This window comes from Sinocyclocheilus rhinocerous, unplaced genomic scaffold, assembly GCF_001515625.1.
Source record: "Sinocyclocheilus rhinocerous isolate Xijiao unplaced genomic scaffold, SAMN03320098_v1.1 scaffold1515, whole genome shotgun sequence".
Lineage (NCBI taxonomy): Eukaryota > Metazoa > Chordata > Actinopteri > Cypriniformes > Cyprinidae > Sinocyclocheilus > Sinocyclocheilus rhinocerous.
In genome coordinates this window covers 434,703-447,723 of record NW_015627243.1, presented here as the reverse complement: position 1 = coordinate 447,723, position 13,021 = coordinate 434,703, and the positions used below count along the sequence as shown (strand labels likewise).

General features: G+C 36.6%; 5 protein-coding genes across 6 annotated transcripts in view; 4 read left to right on the top strand and 1 right to left on the bottom strand.

Annotated features, from left to right (window-relative positions):
* Window positions 1-439: 439 nt before the first annotated feature.
* LOC107724449 (cystatin-like) lies at window positions 440-2,286 on the top strand. The gene is made up of 3 exons (XM_016533390.1): window positions 440-725; window positions 1,693-1,803; window positions 1,907-2,286. The coding sequence occupies exons 1-3, from the start codon at window positions 537-539 to the stop codon at window positions 1,982-1,984; spliced, it is 378 nt and encodes a 125-aa protein (XP_016388876.1). The 5' UTR covers window positions 440-536; the 3' UTR covers window positions 1,985-2,286.
* A 493-nt stretch (window positions 2,287-2,779) lies between these two features.
* Window positions 2,780-4,495, top strand: LOC107724429 (glycine N-acyltransferase-like protein 3). Its single transcript, XM_016533357.1, has 6 exons — window positions 2,780-3,068; window positions 3,172-3,274; window positions 3,378-3,485; window positions 3,574-3,694; window positions 3,787-3,916; window positions 4,049-4,495. Exons 2-6 carry the CDS (start codon window positions 3,200-3,202, stop codon window positions 4,446-4,448), a joined length of 834 nt encoding a protein of 277 aa, XP_016388843.1. The 5' UTR covers window positions 2,780-3,068; window positions 3,172-3,199; the 3' UTR covers window positions 4,449-4,495.
* Window positions 4,496-5,577: 1,082 nt separating this feature from the next.
* LOC107724435 (glycine N-acyltransferase-like protein) lies at window positions 5,578-7,789 on the top strand. Of its 2 annotated transcripts, XM_016533379.1 has the most exons (6): window positions 5,578-5,876; window positions 6,050-6,166; window positions 6,263-6,371; window positions 6,459-6,585; window positions 7,297-7,322; window positions 7,437-7,789. In XM_016533379.1, exons 1-6 carry the CDS (start codon window positions 5,802-5,804, stop codon window positions 7,691-7,693), a joined length of 711 nt encoding a protein of 236 aa, XP_016388865.1. In that variant the 5' UTR covers window positions 5,578-5,801; the 3' UTR covers window positions 7,694-7,789. The 2 variants fall into 2 exon arrangements, with proteins under 2 accessions (XP_016388865.1, XP_016388856.1); XM_016533370.1 differs by having other exon boundaries at window positions 7,297-7,789.
* A 69-nt stretch (window positions 7,790-7,858) lies between these two features.
* On the bottom strand, window positions 7,859-10,237 carry mgme1 (mitochondrial genome maintenance exonuclease 1). The gene is made up of 4 exons (XM_016533348.1): window positions 9,403-10,237; window positions 9,105-9,327; window positions 8,837-8,969; window positions 7,859-8,099 (listed from the first exon to the last, which is right to left on the bottom strand). Exons 1-4 carry the CDS (start codon window positions 9,926-9,928, stop codon window positions 7,968-7,970), a joined length of 1,014 nt encoding a protein of 337 aa, XP_016388834.1. The 5' UTR covers window positions 9,929-10,237; the 3' UTR covers window positions 7,859-7,967.
* Window positions 10,238-11,008: 771 nt separating this feature from the next.
* Window positions 11,009-13,021, top strand: part of LOC107724504 (sorting nexin-5-like) — an 8,437-nt gene continuing 6,424 nt past the window's right edge. Inside the window, exons 1-4 of the mRNA XM_016533480.1 lie at window positions 11,009-11,184; window positions 11,891-11,995; window positions 12,148-12,258; window positions 12,446-12,565. Of these exons, the coding sequence (XP_016388966.1) occupies window positions 11,149-11,184; window positions 11,891-11,995; window positions 12,148-12,258; window positions 12,446-12,565 (372 nt within the window). The 5' untranslated portion in view covers window positions 11,009-11,148. The remainder of the gene's footprint in view (window positions 11,185-11,890; window positions 11,996-12,147; window positions 12,259-12,445; window positions 12,566-13,021) is intronic.

The following is a 13,021-nucleotide window of genomic DNA, read 5'->3' as shown; positions in this document are numbered from 1 at the left end:
AACAAACAAAAAAATTAAAATAAACCAAAATCAAGTAATTCCAGCTCTTTTAACATTCATTAACTTAATTGCATTATTTTTCTTCAAAAATCTCAACCAACTAAAAACAACTGTATAACAAAACAGGCTTCTAGCTTTGTGAATACAATTTCGATTTATTACACATGAAAACCCCAAATTACATTCTGATATTTCAACAAACATTTCAATCCACTCCACAACATCCTTTATAAAAAAGTAGCATATAAGGCTAAAATTATGTCAGTTACTTGCTATGAGTAAAGAGGAAGACTAAAAAGAATATTCCAATACAGTGCACGGGGGGCTGTAATTAAATTAAAAAAGACAAAACAATGAATTTTCCCAAACCCATTGCCTCTCCCTGAATCCGATTGGTAGAGACACGACGCCCCGCCCCTACACGCAGAGCTACAGGGAGTGACGCTTGTTTATATAATCTCAGATTTGGTTGCAGTTTTGGCTTGTCGACATAAGGAAGAAACAAATCAGGGCGAGTCAATTAATCCCGTTCAAGCATGTATATTAAGATGATTGTGTCGTTTTTGGCCGTGGCAAGCGCTGGGTTGACTGGAGCCCCTATGGATGCAGACATTAACGATGAAGGGGTTCAGAATGCGTTACAGTTCGCAGTGGCCCAGTACAACAGACAAAGCAACGATGCGTTTGTGCGTCAGGTTTCCGAGGTCATCAAGGTCCAAAAACAAGTGAGTAACTTAGTTTAAACGTTTATTCGGTTTGTAATCGGTGAAACTGGGAACGTCGCTGATTCGCACCCAGTGATAAAGTTCCTCCTTGAGCGCTGTCACGATGACATGAATAATGATGACGTCACCGGATTTTATTGACATAACGAGCCCGTTTAGAGCAAGACGGGGCGTAATCAGTATTACTGGCAGTCAAAGGGGTGTATACGTATAACAAACTGTTTAGATGTTTCTTAGTTTAAATAATTTATTTCTTAAAAATACGTTATTTTATGTACATTATAAGTATTTTTTTTAAATTAAGAGTCAAGTAGTGACTATTATCTTTTTCAATGTAACTAGTAACCCCATATGCCATAGAATTTAATGGCAAACCATTGAAATTTGTTAGTATAAATGAAATTAGAGTCTTGTCACTGTTGTTATAGTGACTAGTAGCAAACTAAATCGATACCTTGTGTTGGACTAAGTATGTAATCTTACTCTAATGAGTAGTTACTGGAGAAACTGATAAAGGTACTTAGGATAATGAAGAGACCAAAATTATGTTAAAACCGTAAATTCATGTAAAGATTTGTTCAAAATTCTGTGCAATCTCAAATCTCAGAACCATAAAATTGTTCCCAGTTGTTCAAAGAGAACAAACAGAATTGTTTGCCTCTACTTGAAAGCTATTATATTATATGCTACATAAGAAAATAATTATTTTATATAAGGTAAGAGAGTAAAGGATTGTTCAGATGTGATTTGCTAGACGTGTTCAATAAATATTGAAACTTAGAGAGAGAGAGAGAGAGAGAGAGAGAGAGAGCTTTCTCCAGCATGACTTTGTAACACAGTGGCTGCCTCTAACTTAAATAAATTATTTCTTTTAAGAAAAATTTTGGGCGCGAGACAGTTTTTTGTTTTTTTTTTAACTCAGGGTTGGCCCAACTATGTCTAAACATGTTTCTGGTTGACACTCCAGGTTGTCTCTGGCCTGAAATACATCTTCACTGTGAAAGTGGGCAGAACCAACTGCAGAAAGGGTGGAGTTGAGACCCTGTGCACCATTCATGAGGATCCCAGTGTTGCACAGGTAAGACACACTGTGTCTAATTTACAATATTGTGATTATCTGTTTACATTTCTTGAATTTCCATGTTAAAAGAGATTGACCATTTTTTATCTTTCCCTTCAAGGTCACTCAGTGCAAAATAACGGTCTGGAGCCAGCCATGGTTGAACAACATTAAAGTCCTTGAAAACACTTGCATGTAGAGTTTGTGACTAGTGCAGTTTGGGGCTTTTCAACATTCAAGCAGCAATAAAATGTACTTGCTGTTGGTAATAATGGTGAACTTTAAGTCTTTATTCTTGATAAAATAGAAATTTTATTTGTCCTGAAAACCTGTCAACAACAAGTCATGATGAAAGAATGCTTCATTAACACATAATCATGTAATCTCATTAGACTCCACTGCTCTGAAAAAAAGCTACAATTTGTAGGAATTTCTAAATGATAAAATGCATGTTTCTATATTAGTTCATCCTTTACTATTAAAACATGGTTGAACACAATATGTCTGTGTGCTGTGTTTATTTGGTTAAATTTATTATGGAAGTCATAATGACTTGGCGTTACAAATTCTAGAAAACACTGTGTTGGTGTAGGCCTGTGTATTATTTTATGTATGTATACATAAACATAAAGAAAACAATAATCCAACAGTAAAATTTATGTTATAATAACAGTATAATAAGAGCTACCAGAACTGATGTATTTGTTTGGAACAACTACAGCAGTCTTATTATTTTTCTTTCTGTCATTAAAATTGAAAAAAAAAAAATCATATTTCAATATTAATTACTAATGAAATGACAGACATTACAGCAATACAAAGCAAAGTATAAAGCAGTATTATTTTACTTTAAATTCATCAAAGCTTAGTTGGTACAGTTTGCAGTATTCAGATAAATTACCTAAAAACAGCAGAAGAAGGTTTCTGAAATTAAAACCGGGGACATTTTCTTGTTCAGTGGTCAAAATATAATTGAAACCTTACTTGTTATTATCTATGAATTAAAAAGTTGGGATAATACATTTTTGTATGTTTTTGTTTTTAATTGTTGTGGGTTCTACGTATTATGTTTCATGAAGTCATCAGCGTAGCTTGTAGCGCCCTCTGTTGGTGAAAATAAACGATTGCTCTGGTAACCAGCAGACTACGTTGATCGGGCTTTTTGCAGTGTATGTGCGGGGTCTTTTGAACGCGTAAAACGGGGACATTTCCGAAGACGTCTCGGGTTGGGAACAGGACTTCAAAAGCCGGGGCTTTCCCGGAAAAAAACTGGACGTCCCTAGGTTAAATATTATCCTACATATTTCACCAAGCTTCCGTCTTCTAAATCTGGTCTGGATAGGACATATATGCTCTCTTTCCCGGCAAAATATATTCACTCTACAGGTTTTACAGACTGGTTTTACTTTGAAACATGAAAATTTTAAATTCAGATGAGTTAAAAATAGCGGAGACCACTTTATATACACATCTGCCTAAATCCATAAAGGTGAGTAGTAGCCTGCGTTTGTTTAATTTCGAAGCAAACCCTGTAAGTTAGCGCTTGATGTGCTTTTAGAGACGCACTGAATCAAATACCTGTTGGTTTTTAGGTGTATGGATTTGTTTTCGCTATGAACAGAGGGAAACCACACCATTTGGAGGTATTGGTGGATACGTGGCCAGCTTTTACCAATATCATTGTTCGACCAGATCCAAATGTGAGATTATGTTCTTTATTAACTACTTATAAATGTTGTCCAAGTTAACCACTGTTATGTCAATATCACTAATGTTTGAAATCTTTAGAATGACCGTGCAAAGGACTTTATGAAGAAGGTGACTCTATACAGCACAGATGAAGAAGTCCTGAGAAGAATGTTGACTGTGGAAAATGCAATTGACTGGAGCACATACTTCCTAATAGGAGGTATGGCTTTTCCCCCAAAAAATGTATTATATATTATACTAGTAATATGACTTCTGGTTATGTTAATAACGTCTGATTATTTTGATTTCTAGGATGTGATCTTCGTCATTCACTAATGCTGAAGGAAATTGCTGCTTCTCGGGGTGTCAGTATGAAAGGGTTTTCCTTGGTGCACCTTATGACATTAACTGAGCCCAGTCATTTACCTGAGCTCATTACCAGGTAAGATGGTAACTCTTATTAAGCTTTTTAAATAAGTGATAAATATCCATTTGTGTTTGTACAATGTGATGCATTTAAATAAAAGCTTAAACATGCTTAAACTTTCCCTTATATTCTTGCTTCCTTCATCAGTGACCTTGAGTCCAGAGTGTCTGTCCTCAATGAGTCACATGCTGATGTAGTTAACAAGACTTGGAAATTTGGTGGGGATGACAAAGGTTACAGGAACATCCTGAATCTCATCAGACATTTCCCCACATGCTGCATTACAGATGAGAGCAACCAGCCTGTGTCCTGGGTGCTGTTGTATGATTACTGTGCCATGGGGATGTTGTACACTCAGCCAGAGCATCGTGGGAAGGGCTATGCCAAAGCCCTGGTCACCACAATGGCAAAGAGGCTCCATTCTCAGGGCTATCCTGTGTACTGTTTCATTGAAGAATGCAATCAGCTTTCCTACAAACTTTTTAAAAGCTTGGGTTTTACAGAGTACCTCTCTTACAGGGCTGCCTGGTATGAATTCATTTGTTAGCCTGAATACTCATCAATACTCCTGTTTGATGACATAAAAAACTCCTTGGAAGTCATCATGAAATCATGCTTGGGCACCGGCGTGAGGGCTAGACAAAAAGCCCTCAGTCGATTCCTGATGGACAAAAAAAAAAAGTCACGCCCAACATTTTTTTTCTTGTTTGTGAAGCTGTTTCACTCAGGTATGTATCGCAATAGAAAATAAAGGCGATCACAATTTATGTTTCATAATGACCTTAACTACATGATGATTTAGTTTTTGTAAATTCAAATAAAAAATTATATTGTATGCACAATTGTAACATTTTTAATACATTTTGATGAAGACATTGTGTTGTAGCGATAATTTAAAATGTTATATGAATGGGATCAGAGCATCAAACGTCAAACCATCAGCCTGTAAACTGAGAAACTGGAGAACAACTTTACACACATTTTATAATTTTATTTCCCATTCAGAGTTTTATTTTACCTGGAAATTATTTGTTTCTCAAAGGTATTTATATACCAGCCATAAGTAGGTGATATTTCAATGCTGTGAAATAATTCTCAATACTATCATGCTTGCACAGAAATACTAAATGTTGCCAAACTTTGTGTGGCTGCAGTACCATCTTAATACATCATTTTGTAGGGAAAATCCATATTTTTCTTTGTAAAGATTCTCTTTGCTAGGGCTACTCCGGGCCGGTTGCATAAACTGCTAAGACTATAGTCTTAAAAAGTTAGCCATATAAGTTGTTTTCTTCTAGACTGGTCATAACTGTTTAAAGTCAGTTACTAAAATGTAGATTGGCCCAATTTTAATCAAAAAAGTGAGACTGATTATCTCTTGGCTAACTGCTAGTTGGTCAAACTAGTTCTTAAGACACAGTCTTAACATAGTGGCTATGTTTTTGCAACTGGCCTCCGGTACACCTTACTCCACAGCTACCATTTTGTGGAGAAAGCCATATCTTTTTATAATTTATAGTTACATTTATTAAAATTGCTTTTATCTGCAGATTTACTTTGCCTTGCAAAAAAAGCCTTTTCTCATGCGCATCTCTCAATTACAGGTGTTTTAATAATATATATCTACTTTAAATAAATATTGTTTAAAAAAAAAAAAAAGGTTCCGGAAACGATTCTGCTTGGGGGCGCTATTCCAGACGTACAGAATGACATGCGTGGCATGAGGTCTTTTTTTTTTTTTTTACATGCAATAACCTGAAACTCCTGCCTGCCTACCTACGTAGTGGCTCTGTTCTATAAGTGCCTTTTAAATCACTGCTAGCATGCTAGCAACACAGTAGACCCGCTGACGCCGAGCGACACACGTGAGGAAAACAGGCTGCTGGCGGGACACCTCGCAATGCGTCAGCTGACTACAGAAGATCTGAAGGCCCTGGAAGTAGATCTTAAAAACTACTTTCCACAGTCGCTGCAGGTTTGAAAGCGTTTATTGAGCTAATAAAGTAGCTCGCCTTGCAATGGTCATGTTTGCTACCGTTAAAATTAATAGAATGCTTTACATGCTACTTAATTGTCAGTTATTTGTGACGCTAATGTAGGCAAAACATTTAATTTTGTCTCGCTTTTTTCTGTCCTGGAAATATACAGGTATATGGATGCATTGTCCAACTCAACAGAAATGGACAGAGAGCTGATCCTGTTAGTGTGCTTGCTGACCAGTGGCCAGAGTTCAGGGTTCTACTTATTAAACTTGAATTCCGTGAGGTATCAGGAATATTGCGAAATATAAGTGCTTGGGTGAATGTTTCACTGTTGATTTATGAGAGGTTCAACAATCCATTTATTTATTTATTTTTACAGAAGGGAGACCTTTTCAAAGACATGACTGTGTTTTCAAAAAACGATGTCTACCTCAGAGACCTGCTGGCACATTCAGATGTCATTGATTGGAAGATGTTTATTTGCTTGGGTACTTGCATCTCTCTTTTGTTATTTTTATTTTTTTTTCATTAGTGTGAATCCCTGAAAATTCTGTTCCTTTGTAAACTGTCTCAAGCCGCTGAGCTTCATCATGAGAAGATGCTGGAATTTGTGGCTATAAACAGAGGTGTACCTATGAAGAAAGAAGCTGTGTGTTACATGTTGGTTCTTCGAGATCCATCAAAACTTTCACACGTTGATAGGTGAAGTATATCAACTGTAATCATTAACGTCACACTTCAGACATACAATTTTATGACAGGTCATAGTTTAAGCCAAGCTACATTGCAGTAATATGTCGCTGACTATAAGCACTGAAACATGTAACCTAGTAATTGCTGTTCAGTTGTCATCATTGTATTTACCTTTTAACCCTCTGGTGGTCTTTTTATGTGTTTTACATTTAGAATTTTTTCTTGCTGTATGAACAAACAATAACGGACATATTTACATAGTTGTAAATGGTCTTAAAAATATATTGTCATCATTGTATTTACCTTTTAACCCTCTGGTGGTCTTTTTATGTGTTTTACATTTAGAATTTTTTGTGCTGCTTGCTGTATGAACAAACAATAACGGACATATTTACATAGTTGTAAATGGTCTTAAAAATATATATTTTTTTTGAGGTACAGTACAGTCTACAAAAAAGCCACGATAAAGTAGTCTTTGATAATGCAAATAAAATTAATATAAAATTACATCTGAAAATACTCTCATAAGCAACCAGAGAATACTTTAATATTTGTAGTATTTCATGTAGAATTTTTGCATAATTTAGAGGTGAATATTGTCTAGTACCATGAAATCTCAAAATACTAAATATTTAAGAAAATATAGTACATTCATTTCATAAAAAAAAGTTATGCTTATTGTATTCGTTCTGTTTTGACTTTTTTTCTTTTTACCCACAGTTCATTACTGAAGCTGTCTTCTCTCAATGAGTCTCATCTTGCACTAGTCAACCGTAGCTGGAAGTTTGGCTGTGAAGACAGCAAACAAATGATTAAGAATATGATTTTGAACTTCCCCTCTTGTTGCGTCCTGGATTCAGATGATCAACCAGTAGCATGGATATTAAATTATGCTTCCAGTGCACTGGGAATGCTGTACACACTTCCAGAACACAGAGGAAAGGGCTTTGCAAAAGCATTGGTCGCCGTTATGTCAAAAACACTCCACTCTCAGGGTTATCCGGTGTACTGTTTTATAGAGGAAGAGAACCATTTATCCTACAGCCTCTTCACAAGCCTGGGCTTCACAGAAGAACCAGATTATAGGGCAGCCTGGTTTGTCTTTAATGATTTGTAACTGGGTCCCATCAGAGCAGCCAATCACAATTGTTTAGCTTCTGTCCGAGATGCTATGTAGGATTATGTAATAGCTATTTTTTATTTATTTATTTTTTTACTTCTAACAAGGCCCCCATCAAAAAAAAAAAGTTATTTATATTATGAATAACTCATTCTATAAATAAAATGCGTAAAACATAACTGTTTATTCTTATCATCAAATGTAAAACATATACAGTTGAATTACACATTGTGTAGAATCAGTTAGATTTGTTATACTAGTTAAAGGTATTTTATTTTTCTGCATATTCTTCTAGTCGAAATAGCCATTTCTCCCAGAATGGCATAATCTGCTCTGAGTTCAGGAAGTGAGTATGTGCGGGTGATCCATCTTTGTAGGCCACCACAATTAAGCCGTTTTCTACCTGTACATAAATGACATTAGATGGAAGACTTCAATGGAAAATACATATATGCATTTAGCAGATGCTTTTATCCAAAGCAACTTACAAAAGAGGAACAAAAACACTTTGTCTAGGAGCCAACAATATTCGTTATATACAATGCCATGTTCATCACAGACAAAAATGTATCCACCAGATATTAACGTGACCACTTATGAACAGGTTTTGAGGACAGCCATTTCATGACTACATATATTACCATTCAAAAGTTTGGGTCGGTAAGATTTTAAAATACAGCAAAACAGTAATAGTGTCAAATATTACAATTTAAAAGAACTATATTGTAATATAATTTTGAAATGTAATTTATTTTTGTAATAGTAATGCTGAAATTTCAGCAGACATTACTTCGGTCTTCAGTGTCACATGATCCTTCTGAAATCATCCTGATATACTGATTTGGTGCTCAAGAAACATTTCTTATTATTATCAATATTGAAAACAGTTGTGCTGCTTCATATTTCTGTGGAAACTGTGATGGATTTTTTTTCAAGATTCTTTGATGAACCTGATGTTCAAAAAGACTTAATAAATCTTTTGTAACATAAATGTATTTACTGTCATATTTGATCAATTTAATGCATACTTGCTGAATAAAAGTATTCATTTAATTTTGCGGACCCTAAACATTTGTACAGTAGATTATGTATACTTCAGATCTTAATACCAGGTGTAAAAGGTGTCATAGTGCTGTTTACCTGGTAGTTGTAGTTGTGGTCACTGTTCAAAGCTCCAATGTATGCAGCTACTTGTAATGGATTATCATAAGTATGGCGAAGGGAGGGCTTAGGCTTCTCTGAGGTCTTCCAGTCAATGACACACAATGAACCTCTGTATGAAAGCAGATAAGACTTAAAATTCAACATAAGCAACATATACATTCATCTACATTAAAAAAGTGCATGTTGTGTAATGATTATAAATTCTTATACATATGACTCTTTGATTTAACAAAATGTATCTCACCTGTATTGGGCAACGCAATCTACAATACCAAGGTACCGTAACGCAGAATGATTCACAGCACTCTCAATAGCTCTCACTCCTGTTATATCATTCAACACATTAGATACACTCTCTATATGCCCAGACACCTCTGCTGGACACTCATGGTCCTCCTTAGAAGGGGTTTCCTGGGTGAAAGTGTCCTCAATGGCAGCATGGAACAGCTTTCCTTGTCTGAAAATGTCTAAAACAACACAGATGAATTAGAAGGTGTAATTCTTTTAAAAAGCAATAATCAAAGAAAATTGATTATTCTTACTCAAGCTGTATTCTTGAAACCCTTCCTCTCCGAGTTCAGCAATCATCCTTCTCTTCCACCTTTCCAGGTAAAAGGCTTGGTCAGGTGGCATGGTCTTCTGGAGGATCCGGGTCACACTGGGTATAGATGTTTTATTAGAGTCCCTCTGTAATTTTATACGAGCCAAAGGTCCCGGCACATACTCCGACTGACCTTTGGCCTCATTTAACAGTGGATGCAGGTTTTTAGGTACTTTGGGCTGTTTTGAAGGCGGTCTGGATCTTAATACAGGTCCGTACAGCTGACAGTCCTCATCCTCGATGCTTTCAGGAGTCTGGGAGCTGGTTTTTGATGACAACACCTCTCGCACCAGAGATGAGTACCGCTCTGTGTCCACTGTGCTGTACTGACTGACCTTTTTGCTTGCTCTCCATTGACAGCCGGTTGAAAAGTTGTCCACACGCGTGAACTGACCAGAGGGAAAGCCCATTGATCTCACACACTTGCATTGTACCAACAGCTTCAATACTTGCATTGTAATCGCCATACGTGATGTTCTTATCCTGTTTCTGTGGTTATTGTTGCGGCTATCTGCGCATGCTTTGAGAAACGGACAGATAAACTAAAATAAATGAACCAAAAAGTTTTAGAGTGGGCAAGCGATCATGAGGTTGTTGCATTCCGGTGTTCCGGTGAATTCAGTTCCCCTGTTTCCCCCTCACAGCGCATGCGCAGCTTCAGTACGAAAATCGTGACGTCATGATTTCGCCCCGGCGAAGCGAGTTTTAGTGGTTTTGCTGTCTTTTCGCAAGCACAAGGTTAATTTCACCATGTTCATTAGATAGCTAATTTGTAATTAAATACATGTATGTACGTAACGTCTTGTTCAATCGCTATAGAGTCAGATTCTACAAATTATCTAATTAACATGGTGAAATGAACATTGCTTGCAGAAAGACAGCAAAACCACCATAAGCTGACTTGCTTAGCCGGGGCGAAATCATGACGTCATGATTTTAGTACTGAAGTTTCAGGGTTGCCAGGATATATATAAAAAAAGCCCAATTGCTACTAAAAACTACCGCCGGAAAACCGCGGACTTGGCAACACTGCGAAGTTGCGCAGGCGCTGTGAGGGGGAAACAGGGCAACTGAATTCACCGGAACACCGGTTTCAAGTGGAGCGCAATTTGAACTGGATCTACTTGGGAATTATGGGAATTGTAGTTCGAACTGCCTCGAAAGTACGTTTAACACGTTACCATAAAACACCATTTCCCACAATGCAACTTTTTGGTATAGGCTTTGAAAATAGTCTTTGATTTTTGTTGATAGCCAACGCATAAGTTATATGTATGTATATAGGCTCACATTTCCAAATAAAACAATTGTATTGAAATCACTCGAAGCTCAAGACATTACTACCATCTGGTGGTCAAAACTCTAAGCAGCGGTACACAATAGCTTGTCAAACATCATAACATATTGTTCATATAGTCATTAAGTACTTTTACATGTCTGTAAATTGGGTATGCAATAAGCTCTCTCTCTCTCTTTCTCTTCACGGGGTTTTGTCGAAATTAAACGAATGAACGTTTTTTTAAAGACTTTTATTTTGACGTGCTGCCAGAAAAATATTCGAGCCGGATGTCCACACAGTGACAGGCGAAAGTGGAGAGTGAAGAGCAGCGAGCTACAGTTAAAAAGTTAAAAGTACAGTTTAATGTACAACCCAGAGACGATAAAATAAGCGAAAGATTTCCTGAACATGACATCTATCTCAGAGGACAGTGATAAGGAGAAGGTAAGTGTTGTCATATCTCTCTACTGTAAAGATAAAGCTTATTAACTTATGTTTTAAGCAGTCATCTTGCTCGCTTGCTTACTAACCGCCCAGCTCTGCTTTGCACTTTATAGTGAGTGATTGTACGCTCGTCACTCTCACTGATAGAGTTAACTCTTTACTAGCTGTTCCTTAATAATAACAACTAAACAGGTTTAAAATTGTCTTCGTGACATATCTATCTATCTATCTATCTATCTATCTATCTATCTATCTATCTATCTATCTGTCTGTCTGTCTGTCTAACAATAATTATATTGTTTTAGTTGTCAGTGCAATTATACTGTAGTGATGAAGGCAAATACGTTAGTTTTATTGGTTTTGTAGTTGTATTGTATTTGCTGTAGTCTGTTTTCTGTAGAAATTATTTGTGTAAATTTCTCTGCTTTTTCTGAACTCTTTTCCAAACTACAGTTACGGTTTGTGGGATAGGATAGGTGACTAAATAAGTTTTCTTTACTTACATGTTTTTTTAATTGAGCTCATGAACCTGAGTTCATAAGCATAGACTGTGGAATAAAATATTTTTGCAAGTTTTCCCCCCAAAACTGTTCAAACGACAGACTCTATGTGACATGATACCTTTAGTTCTCAGTCCTTGTTTGAATGTGTCTTCCTGCTTTGTCACAAGATGATTAATTTTTTTAACAAATCATGTTTTATATAGGTGCACTCTGTATCAGTCGACTTGAACAATGATTCATCTCTCGTCATTGATATCCCTGATGCCCTCTGTGAACGTGACAAAGTCAAATTTACCGTCCACACCAAGGTGAGCCAACAGATCAAATTTATAGTCATTCGAATAAGTCAGTAGCTTGCACGCATTCATGTATATCTTAGTGTAACTTACCTTGATCTGTAGTATTGGAGGACAGTACGTCTTTGACTCGTAGTGTCGATTTGCTCTTCACTTCCTCTCAGACCACACTTAGTTCCTTTCAGAAGCCGGAATATTCTGTGCAACGACAGCATGAAGATTTCATCTGGCTTCATGACACAATTGTGGAGACTGAGGAATATGCTGGCCTCATTGTAAGTTAAAACCCATATTCATATTGTCTATATTTATGAAAGCTCCTCATCAGCAACAGGCATTCTGTCGGCCAACATGAAAACCACAAAGTTTCTCTACTGACCTTCAGTCTGCATTGTAGACTGTTGGAATAGCCAAAAAGTCTTATATTGAATGAAATTGTCTTGCTTTTACAATATTTCTTAGATCCCTCCTGCTCCACCAAAACCTGACTTTGAGGGTCCCCGGGAGAAGATGCATAAATTGGGAGAGGGGGAATCGAGCATGACAAAGGAGGAATATGCCAAAATGAAGCAGGAACTTGAAGCGTGAGCTTAATATAATATATATATATATCAGTGGCGAGCGGTGACTTTTTTTTTAAACTGGGGATACTGAGTGATAAGATTAAGACCCCCCTCCCCATCGGTTTTTAGAACACACTTAAAGAGGGATCACAGATAACAAACAAGAAACACAGTGGCAGGTGTCGATTTAAAAGTATGCACATTTCCTACCTTATTTGTAAATGAAATTCATCTCCAATCATTGTTCTATCGTTTCAAGTTTATCCATTATTCGAATGCAAGAATAATGGGGGGGGGGTATTCCCTTGGTCTATATGTCTCTGCATCTGCTAAATTATTTTTTATTCCCAGTGAATAGGAGTTAAATCTCCCACACGGGTGACACTACTCCAATAACAGACCATGCAAAATACCAAAAAATATTTAAAATATTGCAAAGTAACGTTGCAACCTTGCAAACAATAATAAAATCAGA

Coding starts and splice junctions, on each gene's coding strand:
- LOC107724449 (XM_016533390.1), top strand. CDS start 537: ATGTATATTAAGATGATTGTGTCGTTTTTGGCCGTGGCAAGCGCTGGG. Junction 726..1,692: donor TCATCAAGGTCCAAAAACAA/GTGAGTAACTTA, acceptor TTGACACTCCAG/GTTGTCTCTGGCCTGAAATA. Junction 1,804..1,906: donor AGGATCCCAGTGTTGCACAG/GTAAGACACACT, acceptor TTTCCCTTCAAG/GTCACTCAGTGCAAAATAAC.
- LOC107724429 (XM_016533357.1), top strand. CDS start 3,200: ATGAAAATTTTAAATTCAGATGAGTTAAAAATAGCGGAGACCACTTTA. Junction 3,275..3,377: donor ATCTGCCTAAATCCATAAAG/GTGAGTAGTAGC, acceptor GTTGGTTTTTAG/GTGTATGGATTTGTTTTCGC. Junction 3,486..3,573: donor TTGTTCGACCAGATCCAAAT/GTGAGATTATGT, acceptor TGAAATCTTTAG/AATGACCGTGCAAAGGACTT.
- LOC107724435 (XM_016533370.1), top strand. CDS start 5,802: ATGCGTCAGCTGACTACAGAAGATCTGAAGGCCCTGGAAGTAGATCTT. Junction 6,372..6,458: donor GAAGATGTTTATTTGCTTGG/GTACTTGCATCT, acceptor AACTGTCTCAAG/CCGCTGAGCTTCATCATGAG. Junction 6,586..7,296: donor AAACTTTCACACGTTGATAG/GTGAAGTATATC, acceptor TTTTACCCACAG/TTCATTACTGAAGCTGTCTT.
- mgme1 (XM_016533348.1), bottom strand. CDS start 9,928: ATGGCGATTACAATGCAAGTATTGAAGCTGTTGGTACAATGCAAGTGT. Junction 9,328..9,402: donor GTTTCAAGAATACAGCTTGA/GTAAGAATAATC, acceptor GTGTTGTTTTAG/ACATTTTCAGACAAGGAAAG. Junction 8,970..9,104: donor GATTGCGTTGCCCAATACAG/GTGAGATACATT, acceptor GCTTTCATACAG/AGGTTCATTGTGTGTCATTG.